The following is a 19,096-nucleotide window of genomic DNA, read 5'->3' as shown; positions in this document are numbered from 1 at the left end:
AATGCTAGCAAATCAGAGCAGTAGGTGCCAGCAGGTCCGACAAGGAAATGCGAACAAAACGGGGGAAAAAACACACAAAGGTGAGTAAAATGGTAGCAGTTGCTATCCATTCACTTCAGTTGGTCGCAAGCTCATCGCACACTGGCGCGAAGTGCGAGCGAAAGGGGACACGCAATAAAATAGGGGGCACGTAAAAAACGCCTACGCGCAAGAGAAAAAATTGCGATTTTGTTGCGTGTGCAAGTGTGATAATTTCTTCTCTGCTCACTTTCTTCCTTGCAGAAATGTAAGCTCATTTCTGATTGAAAAACAAATTAACATTTTTTTTTTTTTTTTTAAAATGCCACTGAGGCATGTACGGTGTTCTGCGCACAATGAGATTGATTAATACGTACTGAGTTTTTTTTTGTTTTTTTTTCTGCGTACCTTTTTAAATATGGAAAAATGTGTTAAAATGGTATGCTATTTTGCCATAAGAGTATAATGCGCGCGATACGGATGATGAAATGCGGATAACGCGCGAGGTGGACTGGGGGGTGGAGGGTGTGAAAGGATAAAATAAAACTGAAAAAATAAGAAAATTGCAAGACGTAGGAATATGAAAAATTCGCATTCTTATCACATACCATTACGTGTATGCATGCGTATACGCATGCGGGGAATTACGCATTGCTTCGGAGTATACCCAAGGGAGGGGTATGAATACTTCTTCGTATATCCAACCGAATGACATGCATGCTCTTGCGTATTCCCAAGCGAAGATATGCATAGTTACCCGTACACCTTGCATGGGCGTGCTACTTACACGTACGTGTATGCGCGTGGCGTGCACGATGACACGGGTACGGTTCACTCCCCCCGGGCAAAGTGGGAACATTCAGCGGCCCCAAATGTCACAAACGCAAACGCAACGCAAACGCAGCAATTCTATGCACATTGGTCAAAGCAGAAAAAAATTATTCAACTAGGCCAAAAAATATAAAGGACACAAATAGGCATTCTCTTTTATCCCCCTTGCGGGATAAGCTCCACGTAGCAAAAGTAGCACGTGCACACACACACAAGAAAAAAAAAAAAAAAAATGCTACTTGTGAAGGGGCACATATAACGCATGAAAAAACATTTATTTTATTTTTATTTTTTCCTTTAAAAATTTTTTTTTTTATTTTGTGATTGCCGTATATGGTATTTCTTCAAGGTGATAAAATATAAGGGCGCTGTTTGGGGGAGAGTTTTCCCCGCCGCGAAGTGATCCCCTTCGACTTCTCTGCATATCCCTTCGCATACACCCCTTTCATTGTTTGCACCAATTGTACGCTTAAAAAAAAAAAAAAAACGCGAGCAGCACAGGGCGAACAAGAAAAGGAAATAAAAATGTAACGAATTAACTACGGCAGGGGATACACGCACCATGTAACTATCAAAAGGATTGCTCACCCTTGGTATTTCTGTTCACGGAATGGAATGTTTTTTTTTTTTTTTTTTTTTTCTATGCCTCCTAGTACTTCGCTCACCCCTCCGCATGCTTATTTACAGGTGTATATGTGTATACGCGGTTAAGCTGAAGGGTACGTAAAAGGCTTACCATTTTGTTCGGGGGTGCCAACTCATAAGGGGCGTCTCCAAAAGGGGCACCCAGTTCGACCGGAATTTCCAACCAGTTACGTATTTTCCGTTCTATACGAAAGTATGTTATTAACTCAGTGCAGTAGGGAGCCGTTCTGCTTGTATTTAAACAATCGTCGTTTCGAATGATCTGCGAGGGGAAAACCTTTCCTGTTCCCTTTCTCTTCCTTTGTTGCTTCTTTTTCGCCACATCGAAATGGATGTCAACCATGCTCCCCTTGGTTACTTCGATGAGGTGACCGCCTTCTACGTAAAATCATTTCGAAAAATTAAAAGATCCTAACTTGTTTGCTAAAATGGAGAAGGTGTCACTACAAATTGGTAAATTTTGTGGGCAGAAAAAATAGTGCCCATATGCACCCTTCCCAATTATCGTATTATTGGTCAGATCTTCATCGATCTTCCCGGAGGGGGTGGGAACATGTATAATTTTTTTTTTTTTTTTGGCCAGATCTCAAAATCTTGGCAACGTTCTTCCATGGCTGTTTATTGGCATCTTATCAGAGAGGGGGGCACCAACTGATTGTTTGAATAATGTGAAGCCTAAATCTGCACTGTGTAGAAAAGGCCACATTTTATGTTGTACGTAGAGGAAGGGGGGGGGAAAAAAAAAACTGTTATGTTCCCTCACTAAAGTTCATCACTAAATAACGAACACATTGGGTTGTTCTCACGCGTAGCACCATGCTGAAGAGATCCTCCTTTTATACATAATGCATGATAATCACCCTCGAGGAAACTTCCCAACTTCTTTCTGGTTTGGTTGCAAGGAAGCTCTTCGCTCCTCCCACTTAGCAGGAACTTTGATGATCACTGTCATAACTATGTTAGCAACTCCCCTGTCTGCAAACAGCTAGCGCACACCGCCGCCACTATATCCTATTTCCCCTTCTTCTGACACCGCCAACTTATTCTGCCACAACTTCCAGCACAATATCGTCCACGTGTTAACATCATTCCGCATGGAAAAGACATTTCTACACACATCATTCCATTCGGGTGATTTTACATCGGCGGCGGGATGGAGCTACAACGTATTATAACACTTGGTTAGTAGGCGGAATGCAAAGTAGGGACACTCTTCTCCTGATAAGCGTCAAAAAAAACTGATCACATATGTCTACACCTCTGGACATTTTATTTTTATATTTTGTTTGACAAATAGAAGGAAGGGGGAGGGGTTAATACCCTTTCGACGGACTCTTAATCAGTTCTGAATTTTCAGTGGATTAATGAAACCGGTACACACTGCAGGAAAACATGAAGAAGTACTTCACCTCACCCAATAAGGAAAAAAAAAATAATCAGTCCAGCTTATCTCAACATAACATAATTTATTGTAGCTAATAAATACAGCACAATACAAGTGCATGCACTTCGGCGTGGTTTTTTTTTTTTTTTTTTTTTTTTTTCGCTACTTCAATTGATAGAGTTTTTGCAATTTGATATGCACACAAAAGTTAGCATCGCTTGAGAAAAAAAAAAAAAAAAAATATGGATTCCACCCATATGGGCGTAGACCAGCTCAGAAAAGCTTCCCTTCTTATGAATCCCCAGAGAACCACTTAGAAAACGTCCATTCTGATGATGACCAGGAGGCGGAAACACAAAAGACCACCATGGGGAGGCTGCTGCTACGCGAAGGAACGATCGAAGAGCGGCCTCGTTCACCCGGTTAGAAACGCAGCAGTGTGGTTGTTACGCGATTGACATGTGGCCACCCTCTGGGACCATGTCTTGTCCACACTTTTTATTTAATAAAAGCAGCGCCCGTCGGCGGGAGTCCGTTCGAGTTTGCAAATGCAAAGGTGTATGTACCACTGAAGAGGGCACACTTCTGTGCAACTGAAAAGGGAAGACTCCATACCCACACACGCATCATAAAAAGGAAAAAAAGGGGAGAAAAGGGGGGAAGCAAAATGACCCACACATATGTACAGAAAAAAAAATTACGTAAATAGGGTCCACCTAACTGGTCTCCTTTTTCGGCGTAATGAAAAGGCTACTTCATGAAATGAGTAGTGATCTATTGGTCAGCATTGGGAAGTCCTTCTTATATGTTATAGGAACTGTCACTCTCATCTGATGAGGCAAACTGTAAAAAGGGGAAAAAGATACAGCACCCGGATATGAGAATGAAGGGGAGTCCACGTAACAAATGGGGAAGCAACAAAAACATAGCAAAGTAAAAAGGGAAGAGTAATAATTAACTCTTGGTGAGATGCCACACATCGTTGCCATAACGTGACTTACATCTTCGTTAGAATCATCACTATCCAATTTGGATGCCTTTTTCGACTTTGAGCCGTCAAGTAAGTTGCTCTGCGGGGTGAAGACGAAAGAATTAACAGAATGGGCATAATAACAGACAGTGGAAGAAAAGAAAATTCAGGGGGAACTCCACCTTTGCACCAATGCACGCAGCGTGAACATACTAAGGGCAACATTTTCATGATGACAGATGCAGACTTTCTGTTTTACCTTCTTCCTCTTGGGTGGGGACTTTCCTCCGGAGCTTTTATTCTCCGTGGCTTTCATCTTCACTTTCTCGGCCAAGCTCAGTCGTGGCTTCTTCTTATTTTCTGCAGGGGCGTATACACACGGGGATGCATAAGCATGGGCATAGTTGGGAAGGTACACACGTCACACAGGGGGGTAAACCGCTCCTACACAGATGCATAAACCGCTCCTACACAGGTGCATAAACCGCTCAATATACAGGTGCATATAATACCGCATAGACCGCTCACTACGCAGATGCACAAACGGCTGCCGCAAGGACAGTACCGAGCTCGAGCAACTTGCTCCGGATGCCGGAGAAGTCATTGAGGTTGATAGTACTGTTAGGCGAAATGGTGATGCTCTCGGGGATGCCTAACGGTTTGTTGGGCGTCTGGTCAGGCTCGTTGACCGCAACCCCCTCAGACTCAACACTATCGAGGGACTGCCCCGAAAAGGGCAGCTTTCTCTTCCTAGCGTTTTTACTACTACTAGGTTTGTTACTGTTGTGGTTACTTTGGCTAGCTGCATCTGCGTCTGCTAGGATTTTACCAAGCAGCGGCGTGGAGTCTGAAAGGTTCGTGGCAGCATCGTCCCCTGCGTTGGGGTTAGATGCACTATTGTCTACATCCACATTGACTACAACAGGGGCGTCATTATTATTATTACTATTGTCTTCCCCCTCGTTCGTTTTCCTCAATTTTTTCCGTGTAGTACTACTAGGACCATTACTATTTGGCGGTTTTTTATTTTTCCTAATGTTTAAACTGTGCACTAAGAATTCGCTACTGTCTGAGGAGTCACCTGATGATTCTTCATCACTGGAAAGTTTTTTTTTCTTCTTCTTCTTCCTGTTGCTGCTACCAATTTGCTTCCTGGCGACCTTGAATTTGTTGCTTTCCTCCCTGTTGGCCAATTCTACATTTCGTTGGAACTCAATAGCTTCCTCCACTTTTTCGATATCCTTCAGCCACATGGTTTCCACGGTAATATTTCTTAAAATTTCCAACTCTTTCTCTTTTTCCTTATGTTGCGCTATCAGTTCTTCTACCTTTTCTAAAGTGAGACTAAAAATGGGCATACTCAACAGGTAGTCATAATCCTTCACAGAAATGCCGGCAATTATTTCTTCGTTGTCTTCAGGATTATCTGCCGTTTCCAGTAATTCCTGTTCGAAAATTTCTTCCTTTTTAATTTTGTTAATATCCTTGTAAGGGTCATATCCTTTTCTGTACAATTCTTCCACAAGGACTTTTTTCTTTTTCTTGTTAACAATCAGCTCATTATTTACAATGGCAAGAATAAATTTGCTCTTATTCGAGATGATTTTTTTCTCCTTCTCCAGTTTGGATATTAAGTAGCTCTTCCTATTTTCATAAGCCTGCAATCGTTGGAAGCAGAATTCTTTCAGGATGTCCAATTCAGTGGCGTACTTTTGCAGCTTCAAGTTATGGTCAAATAAAGTCATATTAGTTGTTGTTAGGGTACTTTTCAATTTGAAAACTTTTTCCAGACCCTCCTCTTCAGCCTTCTTCATCTTTGCAGGGTCCATTTTGATTGTGAAGCAAATTTCCTCATGGGAGCTGTTATCTATGTAGTCCAGAATTAGTTGCTGTTTCTCATCCGTGAGTAACTCTTCCAAAAATTCCTTATAATCCTGTGTCCACTTTTTAATTGGCAGTTCGTTAATCTCTAATGTCTCATCGTCTATCTTGCGAATTATTCCAATCGTCTCGAAACCCGTCTTTCCGTTCGATTCTATTCTTCCTTTGAAATCCTTATACCATGGGATCATGGGGATGAGTGGTTCCTTATTTATGTACCTTTTAATATTTTCAATAATATCTTTGTAGTTATAATTTGGGATGAAGGAGGAGTAACCCGTTCCAATTCCCTCACATCCATTCACCAAAATCGTTGGTATAACTGGAATGTAGTACTTTGGTTCTATTTTCTGCCCCTCTTCATTTAGGTACTTCAAAATGGGATCATCGTATTCGTTGAATATGCTCCTTGTGGAGCTAGCCAATTTGGTAAAAATGTACCTAGCTGCGGAAGCGTCCTTACCTCCCTCCTTTCTACTACCGAATTGACCACATGGTTCTAGGAAGTTTATATTATTCGATCCTACAAATGTTTGCGCCATATTTATAATGGTCTGTTGTAGGGATGATTCACCATGGTGGTAGGCACTATGTTCTGCTATGTAACCAACTAATTGGGCCACTTTACATTCATTCCTTAAGTTCCTCTTAAAGCAACCATATAATACTTTCCTCTGTCCGGGCTTCCACCCATCCATGATATTTGGAATACTTCTCTCCGTGTCATATCTGGAATAATAAATTAGCTCCTTATTGACGAAGTCGTAGTAGGATAAATCCTTCTCCTTGTGATCCACGTAAGAACCGATAACGAAATTTTGGAGCCATATTTTTCTGTCCTCAATACGCTTTTTACTGAACGCCATATCGATCGAATCTCCATCTCGATCCCCCGTCCAGAGAAACATAATTTTATGATTTTTAATATCTGAGAAATACTGTTTGAATTCCTTATCGGTGGAAGTACCCAACCCTTTGTAGTATTTTATTTTCCACCCAACTAGGTTTGTGCTCTCCTTCCATTCTTCATACTCTGCGATGGTAAAGAAGGAATGTTCCTGATTTCCCTTCTGTACCTTCACAATTGGCGTTACGAATTCGCTTAGGAACCCCCTATGCTTTAGCAAACTAGGCCAAAACTTATGGATCATATTTATTAGTAACCCTTTAATGTGAGAACCGTCATAATCCTGATCAGTCATAATCATGAGTGACCCGTATCTCAACCCTTTTATGTCTTCCTTATTCTTGTCTGTAATGTCTAACCCCATAATTTTAAAAATATTTTGTATTTCCTTGTTATCCATTAGTTGCTTAAATGATGCATCCCTCACGTTTAGTAATTTTCCCTTCAAGGGGAACACCCCATACTTATCTCTCCCCACTATGGATAATCCAGCTAAGCAGGATGTCTTAGCAGAATCACCCTCCGTAAGGATGAGTGTACAATCCTGACTGTGCTTACTTCCCGCATCGTTTGCATCCTCCAGTTTTGGTATTCCAATAATTCTTTCCCTCGCTTTGGATGACCCTGCCTTCATTTTCTTCCTCAATTCTACCTGTGCCTTTGCTTGCGCCCACAGGAGAATGTTGCTAAGGATGGGGCTCTTCAGAACGCCATTAATAGTCTTATCCGACAGGATGCACTTGCTACCAAACTTGACAGGTTTCGTGGTTAATGTTTCCTTCGTCTGTGAGTCGAACGTCGGGTTAACGATTAAGCAATTCACGAACACCCACAAGTGGTTCTTTATATGTCCCGACTTTATTTCCATTCCTCCTTTGTTCTTCGCGTTCGCCTTCTTACTGAGCGAATTCAATAACTGCTCCACGATGTAGTTTACGTGGGATCCTCCTTTCGTTGTGCATATGCTATTGACAAAGGACACCTGTTGGAATTGCGAACCATCCGTCTTCGATACGACTATTTCCCACCTGTGTTGCTTCTCGTGTATCTTAACGATTTCTTCCTCATCGTTGTTGTGCGTACCATTCGCAGCGCTTTTGTTGGGGGTTGCTTCTCCCCCTTCCTGTGACATGCTCACCTCTGGGTTTTGCCCATCTTGGTTTGCATTCCCCTCTGCGTTACCATTCGCATTTGCATTTGCGTTATTGTTTGCACCCCCCTTCCCGGGGCTCACCCCAGCGTTATCCTTCAGATACAGATCGACGTAGCTTTTAAAATCCTTAATAGCTAGCCTATTCCCATTCAGATAAACCCTCACACTACACGTACCGGCCAAATCGTATACACGCTTGCAGAGCAAACTTTCTATATCGTCATCCATTTCTGTCATACCAAATTTAGCCAAGTCAGGTTTAAAAGTAACCCTCACGAAATCCTTCCCATTATAGTTTTTAATAAGTGGTTCTGAAAATTTAGACATATTATCTGTCCACACCATTTTAAATTCTTTCTTTCTGGAACTATCCCCACACTGTACGACGAATTCTTTGCTAAATATATTTGTCAACTTTGCTCCGAATCCATTTCTTCCTCCTGTAATTCTATCCTCCGCATCGTCATAATTATCTGAAGTTAGGAGTTCTCCAAAAATCATATGTGGCACGTAAATATTCATTTCCTTGTGTATCTCTACTGGTATTCCTTCCCCATCGTTGTAAACACTTATTTTTTTTTGTTCCTTATTTATTTCTATTTTTATACACGTCATAGGGTTTTCGCTTTTCTCCTTTTCCCTCGCCTTCACATCTGCTGCATTGACTATTATTTCGTCGAAAATTTTATACAAACCTGGCACGTAGGTTATATTTTTCTGCACCATTCGATTACGCTCCTTGTTCCATACCCATAGTTGCTGTGTGTGCATCTCCACACTTCCAATATACGTATCTGGCCTGAGCAGGATGTGCTCTATCTGCGATTTCTTCTGGTATCTCTCCTCGATAGACTTATTCTTCGACATGGTTGCCAATGAGTCGGTTAGGGTAGAAAAAGGCAAAGTGCCACCTCTATCAGGGTGGTGTAATCAGATGCAACGATCTGCAAAAAGATGCCAAATAGCCCACCAAACGGACAGGCACCTTCCGGGGTTCGCCTACGCCGTGCGGAACGGTCTACCCGAACTCCGTGCAGATGCATGCAGGGTGTGCATGGCGGCACGCGGGGCGGGAGGGCAAGTGAGCAGAAAAAAGCTATATAATAACTAGGTACTAACTATATATAGAGGATTTGCCAAAATAAAATGCGTACATAAAACGTTGAGAAAGCTGTGAAAAATTAGGAAGACTTTGCCAAACAGTTTGGAGGAACTAAGAAAAGCCATCAGGGGAACTCTTCGAAGTGTGCTCCACAGAGGAAACCACGCAGGGGTACACCTACACATGTGGAAGCAGCGCTACTCCGCTTGGACACCCCTGTGCATTTAGCTGCACATGCTGGATGCAAAATGGCACCGGTGGGGCGCCGAGGAATTTTCCTGCGCCCTAAGGGGGTAAAGTCCAGCGGCTAAAGCATAAAAAAAAAAATTAAAATAAAAGTAAAAATAATTGCAGAATAAATAATACGTCGTGAGAAACAGGCGAAGATAAGAAAGGGGTGTAAAATGAACTAAATTAGTGGAAAAAAATGAAGCGACGAAATGTGAGTAAAACGCAATGGATGCACGCAGGACAGTTCGCGGCAAACAGGGTGAAGATCTAAAATGGAAACGCCGCTCCTCCGCCCTATTCTAGTGTTCACGGTTTTCTTCGCTCAATTCGTGGCATTGTGGGTTGATTGACAGGAGAAGAATGAAGTGAATCATTAAATTGGGTCCAGCGAAAAAGGGGGAAACGCCGCTGGGGGGCAATAAAATAAAATAAAAAAAAAAAAAAAAAAAAAAAAAATAGCGGGAACGAAGAAGATGCGAATCAGGAGAGAATCAACAGACGGAAACAAAAATATGACAACTACTTCTTCGGCATATATTTCTGCGCAATGAACGAATTCTGAATAAAGTGGCCACACAACACAAATCACAGGTGCGTCCGTGTGCACACGTACCAGCGCGCGTGCGTACTTCCTAATGGCCCTGGGATGGCCCCCACACATCTCCAGTGGAAAACGAAGAAATTTCTTACACAGTGAAAAGTGCGCACAGGGTGGAAAAAAAGGGGAAGCGATCTTTACTGGTTATTTATATATATATATATATATAACTATGTAACTATATATATTTTTTTTTTTCTAATTTTTTTTTTTTTTTTTTCACTTTTTTTTCTAATTTTTCGCTGTTACACTTGGCTATGCATATTATCGCAAATTGACTGCCCCAACGATGTGCAACGATATGCATGTGCACAGCTAGCCGATCGAAAGGGAAACACTCGTTAATGCACATTAACGTATCATTCTGGGCAATGTTCGAATGTGTGCCCATATACACTTGCCTGGCGAGGTTCACTTGCTAATTTTTGATGAGGAAAAGAAAAAATTATTTTATTTTATTTTTTTTTTTTTTTTTTCCTAATCAGTGCTACCTGGTGGAAAGAGCGAGCACCCAATATTCAATGGTTCATGTGTACCCGCTACGCTAATGAAAGGAAAAAACGGCTCACCGATTGGGTAGTGCTTTAGGGGGGGGAGGAAATGTTAGTATACTCACACGTATGCATTTAAAATTACATTGCACATGTGTGTATTGCGCATGTATGCATGTGTACCCTTTGGTGGCTGCCAGTTGGGAACAAATGGCTGCGCATCAAACAGAGAAAAAAGGTTTGCCTAGCGGTGCAAACGCACGTAAAGGCAATCGCCCCGTCAGGCTTCGTTGGGTACAGCAAGGCAATTTTATTTTAATGGTCACATTTGCGTATCACACAGCCCAGGCGAACGTAATGAGTAAATCTCTCCCGCGCAGGGACGGGCTCACATACTCATTTTATGTCTCTCTGAGTGAAATAGTAAAATTCATAAGAAAAGGTAAATTAGCAAAAACTACGAAATGGAACTTAAGTGACTCTCCCCGAAATTCATACTCTCGGGGGAGAAAGGAAAAAGACATATAGCTGAGATACGCGCTAAACACATGGGCGCAAAAAACTCTGCTGTGAAAGCAATGGCAGATAAATTACTGAAGCGAAAAAAAGGAGCATTACAAAAAAATTTGCAAACTCGTGAATGGGACATTCACGCAAGTACTTCATTTGGGAAGTTTGAAAAATGCGTTAACAAACGGTGTGCAAGTGCATGTATCAACGTGGGGGAAGTATCGAAAAAAAAAAAAAAAAAAAAAAAAAAAAATTTCACATTCGCAGAGTAAGCATTTCCCCATGTGATGCATACTGTGTGGCAAAATAGGGGGCCCCCGCAAGGGAACGCAAAGACAAAATTATTTGGCCTTACACTACAAAATGAAGCAACACACATGTCTTTTTTTTTTCTCACTCTTCACGCGAAACGAATGCATACATGGAGGTGTTACACGTATACAAGGACATATATGTGTATGCGCACCCGTGGGAGGGGGTACTCCCCTAAAAAGCTCCTAACCCTTTAGTTACCCTTCAATTTGTCTTACCCAGTTTCCTGCTCGGATGGCATCTCCGTTCTGTTCATTTTTTCATCCATTGTTGAAGTTTGATTTCGCACTTCTTCCTCTTTCCTCGTTTTAAATGGGCTATTACCGCGTGGGTTAGTTTGGCGGGGCGTTTATTGCTCTCCCTCGGTTACTGCCTGGTTCGCTCTCGTCACTGCTTACCATTTCGCTACTACGAAGGGGGGGTAACTCGCAAGCTCCACAACATTTGGTTCCTTCATTCTTCACTGAACATGCTCACCCGTTTAAGGAATTTCAAATATAGTTCCATCTCTTGTTGTTTTTTTTTTCTTGTCACTATATTCCCCAATCGCAGAAGAGCCGTAAGAGGAGAACAAATCAACGGGGGGGAGGTCCTACACCGGTTGAAAAATTGTAAGGAGAGATTTCCTCATGCAGGTGAAACATTCTACATGATTGTGTGACGCGTAGAGGGCACCTTCGAACATCGTTCCGTTATGTGCCCTTCCATTTTGCATCCTTGCGAAGGAGGAGTCTTCCTCCCATGAAGGGCAATCCTCTTCAACGCAGGGGAGAATATCCCCCGAACCCCAAGGCAAACGTTGTGACATCCCATTTTTAATTTTCCACTCGGGCGTTATTTTTTCCCCCATGTAGTTGATTTAACCCTTGGGAGGTCTTCCCCCCTCCTGCGGTGCATTTAATTACACAATCCTCTTTTCACGCCCTGCGTGTAAAATGCATGTTTCCCATTTTTACGGCCAAATGACCGCGTCGTATCTCCTGGTGCTTTAACCTGGGTCCACAATTCCCTCTTCACCGGCACATCAAAAATTACGCCTGACAAAATAAGCTCTTTTTCACCCTCGCGCAGTGTAACTGCAATGTTTTACTCCTCCAGTTGGGTAATTTTTTTTTTTTTCCCTTCCTTTTTCGGCCTCCCCACGAGAACAAGCCAACCGGCAGGCTAACAAATAAAAAGGTAAGCACTCCCAGCGGGAAAGTCATAAACTTTACGCGAAGCCAATTGTGCGGGCTGACTACAATCCTTAGGCTCCTCTTTATATCACTGCCATGTTTGGAATGAAATATCCTCCTGCATAGTTACTAGCACGCTCGCGTATAACTAGGAAGAAAGGTGGACCAACGCACAGCAGGAAGATTCGCCTCCCCAAACCTGTCACAATTGTTAAAAGAATTCACACTTGTGAGGTAGTATAACACCCCATTCGCATTGCTACAACGGAGATTATACAGTCCGGCTTCCTCCCGCGCAACGCCACACGTGGATAACGAAGGAGAAAGGAAACCTCCTCGAAAGTTCTACCCCCACACCCCCATTCGAACGATAACCCCATGGGCCTAATTAGCGATATTAAAAACAGCATAGTGCACACCTACGTGTGTCTCCGGAGGAATCGCATGGTAAGTCATCCACTAGGTTGGGTACAGAGTAGTACTGTATAGCAGCATGCAAAACGGTAACTCGATCCCAAACGAGCGTCACCTCACCAATCCACATCCCACCCAATCTTTTGCAGGATTTCCACGGTCAGAAGCTCGCATTTTTAATTAAAAATATCGTCTTCACGATCAGCACAGTTGTCTCCATTGCAGTCGGTTATTACAAAGAGGACTTAGCCCTCAGTGCCTACATCATTCTGGCCGGTACAGTCTTGTCTGCTTTGGTAAGAACAAGGGAGAGTGACCACGCCTCCTGTTGTCACGCAAGATGCACGCGTGCGTAAATACCCCCGCAGAAGGGAGCGGATATTAATGCCCCGTTCAAAAATTCATGGATACCCTACTTTTTTACCCCCCTTGCAGCTAATCATGCCCACGTGGCCCATATACAACAAGAACAACATTCAGTGGGAAAGTGCAGATGAGTCCACGGAGGATAGGAAGCGAAGATAAAAAAAAAAAAAAATTCGCAATGAAAATATAGACCATGTAGAGGGGTCTAATGATTATTGTCCCCCGTTGCATGAGCACACCTCGTTATACAACTCGGCCTTTTTTTTTTTTCCACGCCATGTGATTATGCCAATGTTATATTAGCGTCTGCACCCGGAGGGGCTACATCACCTGGGTGATTGTCCTCATGTGGTCCACAGAACGAACAAAGTTAAGCAGAATTTGATTTACGCCTTGGTTAAAATTGTTGGAAATACATACCTGAACGATGGTGCTCAGCTTACTCAGTTTGGCCTTCACCTCGAGGTCCATTTCTGTGTACTTTTTTTCCCTTAATTTAATTAACCCATCGTACACGTTTTGCACGCCCTCCAGGTTGAACGGGATTTCCACGTTGATTTGGAACCTGCGAAAAGGGGTGGGTTAGTTACGATAAACTGGGGGAAGGCAAATTGGGGGTGCGCTCGAGAAATGCGGACTAGACACAAAGGCACGAACTGACGCGTTTACCGCTATGTGTGCCGATCTGCTAGCGAACTCACCTGTCCTGCACACAGCATAACAACTGCTTGTATGCAAACACATCCACGACAACGTCCCGCAATCCATCGTTATCGACTTGAAAAGAAGCCAAATAGTTCCCCAAGTAATCCCCCTTTCCTTTGCAAAAACATATGTAAAAAATTATAATTACGCGTTCCGGCTGGACAAGGAACTTCCCTGGGTCAATCTCATACTGCTGGTTAAGGTACAGAGTTATGACGTAAAACCAGAGACTATTTCGAACGTATGGGTTTAGAAACTTCCTGAGCGTGTCGATAAGATCGAGGTGTTGTAGAAAAGACAACATGTTCCTAAATTCATCCATTATGGTCTTTCTTTTGTTTCCAAATATTCGATCCACTTTGTTCATCTCCTTTGTGTAATTATTTCTATTTCCACTGTTTTTTTTTTTTTTGTATTTCTTGAGGGTGCCCATAATTTTCGCGCTCATAATTTTGTTTTCAGATGATTGGCAGTGTCCGTTCCGCGTCACACAACTTGTCGTGGCACCTTCGCTGAACCGGTTCACTTCGTACGTCACAGGTTTTTTTTTCTCCTCCACGGGATGCCGTTCCGCTTTGTTATAGTGGTCCTCTTCTACACATCCTATGTGTGCATTTTTCCCCATGTCCTTGTTCAACCTGCTGGCGCATTGATTAAGCATTTCCCTCTTCAAGGTCATCAACTTTTTCCAGTAAAGGGAAAGCCTCCTTCTCCGACTGTACAAATTTTCGCTGTACCAATTTTTAAATAAGTCCTCCACATTCACCATTTTCGTTTCCTCCCCATGCGGTTGCGAAATTTGTTCCTCCTTATTATTATTACACTTTTTCTGACTGCCCGAAGTTTCGTTTATCCTGATTTTGTTGACTACAAATTGGTGGAAAATTTTTTTTTTTTTTTTTTTTTCCCCGTCTGTGGGGTGACACTTGTTGTCCTTTCCGTCTGCGCAGTTTTTGCAATCTCCCAGATGAATATCAAAGGGGAAGTGGCGCTCATTAAAAAGCAGCTCGTAATTAACCACGTCCCTTTGGCCAAATAAAAAATCAACGTAGTTTATGCCTTTGTTTCTTTCCCTAATAAAGTCACACATTTCTTTATCCTTTAAGACTCTATCAAAAAAGAATATGTTGCATATGAAGAGGTCACCTTTGCTGTTGGCGCAAACGTACAGGTCACTTTTCTGTTTTTTTTTTTTCTCCCCCATGGATGGGTTCATTTTATACACGTCCAGAATGATGCAGCGCTCCTCGTCGACAGTAGTCAGGACCACATCAGTTTGGTCTCCTTCACAGATGCTTTCACGCAGCATGCTATACTTTTGCCTGTATATATTTCTCAATTTCTTTCTCACTTCCTTCCTTACGTTGTTATATTTTACAAACGTATCGTAATAAACATATGCGTAATCTTCTGGGAAATACTTTTTTATTTCTTGGACCCTCTCCAGATAGTCATTCATTTTGTCCTCCCTGTCGGAGGTGACAAACACCTTTTCCCATTCTTTCCTCTGAACGGCGTAAAATTCGAACACGTTATTTATGAGCTGCCTTTTTACTGTTCCAATATTTTTGTTCGTCAAAAAGTGAAAGTACAAAAAGTCGAAGTAGTTAATCGAGTAGGCCGTCTCATTCGACATGCCCAAAAAACGGTCCACCAGAATGGTCTCATTCGTCTCTTTATATTTGTAAATTTTGTGAACGCCTTGCGCTGTTTTTATTGCCATATGAATGATATTATGTGGGGAGAGACCTTCCACTTGGTCTTGGCCCCACCTCCGCTGAGTATAGAAAAAGCGATAGGATTTTTCTCCCTCAGGAGCGCTGCTCACCTGGTCATCAAACATGGGTGATGAATTTATTTGCCATTCACCTGCCCCGTTCAGGAGAAAAGAAATCCCCCTGCTGATGCTGCTACTGTACAGGTTAAAATAAAAATCACGCAACAACGTTTTGTGCAAATGGGATATATTTAAGTAACCCTCGTTCTGCAAATTTAACAAAATGGAAATGTCTTCATACCTCCTTGGGATTAAAAAACAGTTTGTGCTATTTGCACATAAATTTAACAGGTCATTATTTGACAGGGTGTATTTTCTGAATATCTTGGCCCAATTTAAATACAAAAAGTATTTTACAAAGTGGAGTCTGTATAAGTCATCCCCTGGGGGGCCTTCTTCCCCGTAGGAGCTGCTCCCACAGGACGGGTGTTTTATAACCTCCCCGTGTAAGCCATTTATCAGGTTAAGAAGCCGATTATACTGAGGAAGTTTATCCTTTACGTAAACCTGCACATCCTCCACAAACACGGTGTTCACCCCAATAGCATCCGAAGAAATGTCTACACAGGACAAAATAATTTTTATAAGGTCATTTTTTAGTAACTCTCCAATGAACTGTTTTTCCAGTTTGCTTAACTTTTCCCTGACCAGGAAGAGCCCCTTTCGGAGGTACTTTTTAAAGGAAAAACTTGGCCGTATTTCCTGTTCATATTTTTTTAACACACTTCTCCATTTTCGCCTGAACCGTTCAGGTAAAAACGGAAGCCCTGCGTACACCTCTTTGGAAAACTTTTCGAACGTGTCCTTATCGAATCTGTAGTAAATGCAAGGGTATAGTGGAGCCACGACCCGCGCAGTAGATTGAGACGACCCTTCCTGTGCGTCTCCACTTTTGTAAAAAAAATGTTTTGATTCATTTGGGAGAGACGTGTCTATACCGAAGCGAAGGCGTGTCTCTCCTCTACTTTGCAAAAAAAACGGGGCATTCATTTCTTCATCGCACTTTTCATCTTCCTCCCATTTGGAACAATGTACCTTCTGCCTGCCCACTTTTCGCGAACTATCAATTTGTTTAACACTGTTGTGCGGTTCACCTGAATAGGATGCGTCCCCACAATGCCAACCAGACAATAACCCCTTGGTCAATATGTGTATTTTATCCCTCCCCTGTAGAAACTCCCTTTCTGCCACATAACCATAATCAATGACGTTTTTTCTGAAGAATATGCTTCCTTTTTTTTTCCTATTCATGAAGAAATTTATGTAGTGCGAAATTTCCAAATCTGGCAAATTTTTTTTTTTTTTTTTTAAAAAACGCCTGGCTATATTAAATTTCCTTTTTATTTTTTTGTCTTTCCTTTTTAACTTATTTATATTGTACAAGTTGTGTCTTTTCAAATACTCCACGATAATTTCTTTTCTGTGTTTGTTAAAAATGGACATGTATTGTTCCACCTGTGGGGTTCGGAAATTTCTTTTTTTATTTGTAGCCAGATCGAAAAGGGGATACAAACTTGGGTTTATCATCGCCTTGTCCCTTTGCGCAATTTCTTTTGGGCCTCTTCTACCCGAACTGCTGGAGCTCCACTGGGCGGTTTCCTTCCCATCCAACAGCGGCAGAATAAACCTTTTGTGCAAAATAAAAACGTTTTTCCCTTTTCGCAGATTGACGGAACAGCACTCCTTGTGGACATGTTCCAGCCAAGTTTTAAACCACAGCGTGGGGAAGGAGGTCCTCAGAAGAGGATAAAATGTGACGTTCCCCCTTCGCAAGTCAATCGCAGGGAAAAGATGCTCGTAAAGATTTTTCTCTATCGCGCTTTGGCCATAATTATATGTTACGTTGAAATCGTCTAGAAATATTTTAAAATTGTGCTGCGGTTCGTGGCATTTCGCTGCAACACCGTGGGGCTCACTTACAAGCAACTGCGAAAAAAGGGAAAACAGGTTTGGACATCCAGAGCCATAACTCGCCTTTCCGTTTAGGTACCCCTCCAAATCAGCGGGCGTTTTGTTAGCAACGTGTAGAGTTAAGTTGAAGAATTCATAATACGATAATAAAATTATAAAAGCCGTCTTATCATTATGTATGCAATTTTTGTAATTAAAAAAGCTGACCGACTCTTCCGAATAGATACCCTTCAAATGGCTGTAGAAATTTTCTGCCTCCTCTTCGTCCTCTCTGTAAAGGTATAGAATCACATCCCTTCGGCGTCCCCCTGTCCACGTCGCCATCCGTGTGTGAAGACACACCAAATGAAAGAACAACCTTTTTTGGATAACATTTTCGCACTTAACAAAGATGTTACTTCCTTTTGAAATTTCCCTCTCAGCGTGATCATCTGCACACACGGATTTTACAACTTTATCGACACACGATTTTATAAGCATCAAATTGAGTGGCAACCCCCACGTTTTAAATTCCTTTCCTGTGGGTACATCGGGAGGGGAGGAAGACGCAGAAGTGTGTTCACCACTCATATTATGTTTATCCGTTGTAGAAAAATCGCCTGTCTTGTTCAGGTAGTTACGCTTAGAAAGGGTACCCCTGTTCAGGTTGTGCACATTAATCATTTGTTCTTCTCCACTTTTGGCATCTCCCTCATTTGTAGACACAGATTGGGTATCTAGTACACCCCCTCCTTCGTCTTCCTTTCCGTAATCACTCACATGTAATTTGCTAAGCAGAGCGTTTATCCCCTTTAGCATCCTGAACAGGCCCTCATTTTGTGTGCAATTATGTATGGAGCTTCTCTGCAGAATGTTTCTTAGAAACGTTTTAGTGCACTCGGAGGATGAGGGTCTGTCTCGGGGCATTTCGAAACCGTTGCATGATTCTCCCACTGTGGGAATACCATCTGGAAGGTTTACATCGTTTGTGATTTGCGCGAAACTGTCCTGGAGTCTATCCTTTTCTCCCCCCCAAGGTAGTAACTTCCCCTTCCTATGAACTTCAAACCGTGTGCCGATGTTCCAGCTGATGGTTCCGCCTGAAGCACGGTCACTCCTGCCACCTCTTTTGCGCTTAGGAAAATTGAAACCTGTCTTGCTCCAAATAAACATCGTTTGAGCCTTTTCCTTGTTGTATCTTTCCCACTGCGTCGTATTGTTCTTTCCCCGTTTGTCAAAACTTCTGCACATGGAGGCACATTCGCGCTGGAAAGGTCTAACACAAAGTAGGGTATTTAACCTAAGTCGGTTCCATACACAGTCATTCGGCCTTTCATTTTGTAAACAGACAATACCCCCCCTTAAGGGGCATACTGACATACCTTGTTGTTCTCTCCATGGGTGATAATCTCTACTACCCTTTCTATGCAACCGGAAAAAAAGCCTGGAGTCCTTCCTCACTTTTCCAACTGGGGGGGATAAATACTTCCCCTGGTTCTTTTCAAATTTGCAAAAATGGCATTTCCATTGGGGAGGCAACAAAGACAAGAGAATTAAAACAAAAGGGGAAAATATCATTTCATTTTACGAAAAAAGTTGTACGCTTTCCGTTAGTACATTCCGTGTGGGCTGGTTGGGTGGTGCCTCCTCTTCCGGAGGGTCTCCTACATATCAAAGTGCCCCCCTCGTTGACATCCGTGGTGAACTCATTTTATCGCACAATCAGGGGTACATAC

At 42.4% G+C, this 19,096-nt stretch overlaps 3 protein-coding genes across 3 annotated transcripts; 1 reads left to right on the top strand and 2 right to left on the bottom strand.

The window, feature by feature from the left end:
* Nucleotides 1–3,679: 3,679 nt before the first annotated feature.
* On the bottom strand, nucleotides 3,680–8,656 carry PCOAH_00008010 (DNA topoisomerase 2; the record flags this gene model as incomplete). The annotated part of the gene is made up of 4 exons (XM_020057611.1): nucleotides 3,680–3,721; nucleotides 3,880–3,948; nucleotides 4,108–4,208; nucleotides 4,414–8,656. The coding sequence occupies 4 exons, from the start codon at nucleotides 8,654–8,656 to the stop codon at nucleotides 3,680–3,682; spliced, it is 4,455 nt and encodes a 1,484-aa protein (XP_019913011.1).
* Nucleotides 8,657–12,586: 3,930 nt separating this feature from the next.
* Nucleotides 12,587–13,147, top strand: PCOAH_00008000 (Microsomal signal peptidase 12 kDa subunit; the record flags this gene model as incomplete). Its single annotated transcript, XM_020057610.1, has 3 exons — nucleotides 12,587–12,655; nucleotides 12,772–12,918; nucleotides 13,058–13,147. 3 exons carry the CDS (start codon nucleotides 12,587–12,589, stop codon nucleotides 13,145–13,147), a joined length of 306 nt encoding a protein of 101 aa, XP_019913262.1.
* A 162-nt stretch (nucleotides 13,148–13,309) lies between these two features.
* On the bottom strand, nucleotides 13,310–18,938 carry PCOAH_00007990 (Uncharacterized protein; the record flags this gene model as incomplete). Its single annotated transcript, XM_020057609.1, has 2 exons — nucleotides 13,310–13,553; nucleotides 13,690–18,938. 2 exons carry the CDS (start codon nucleotides 18,936–18,938, stop codon nucleotides 13,310–13,312), a joined length of 5,493 nt encoding a protein of 1,830 aa, XP_019913081.1.
* Nucleotides 18,939–19,096: the final 158 nt, after the last annotated feature.

This window comes from Plasmodium coatneyi, chromosome 4 (assembly GCF_001680005.1).
Source record: "Plasmodium coatneyi strain Hackeri chromosome 4, complete sequence".
NCBI lineage: Eukaryota > Apicomplexa > Aconoidasida > Haemosporida > Plasmodiidae > Plasmodium > Plasmodium coatneyi.
This window is presented reverse-complemented; position numbering and strand designations above follow the sequence as displayed.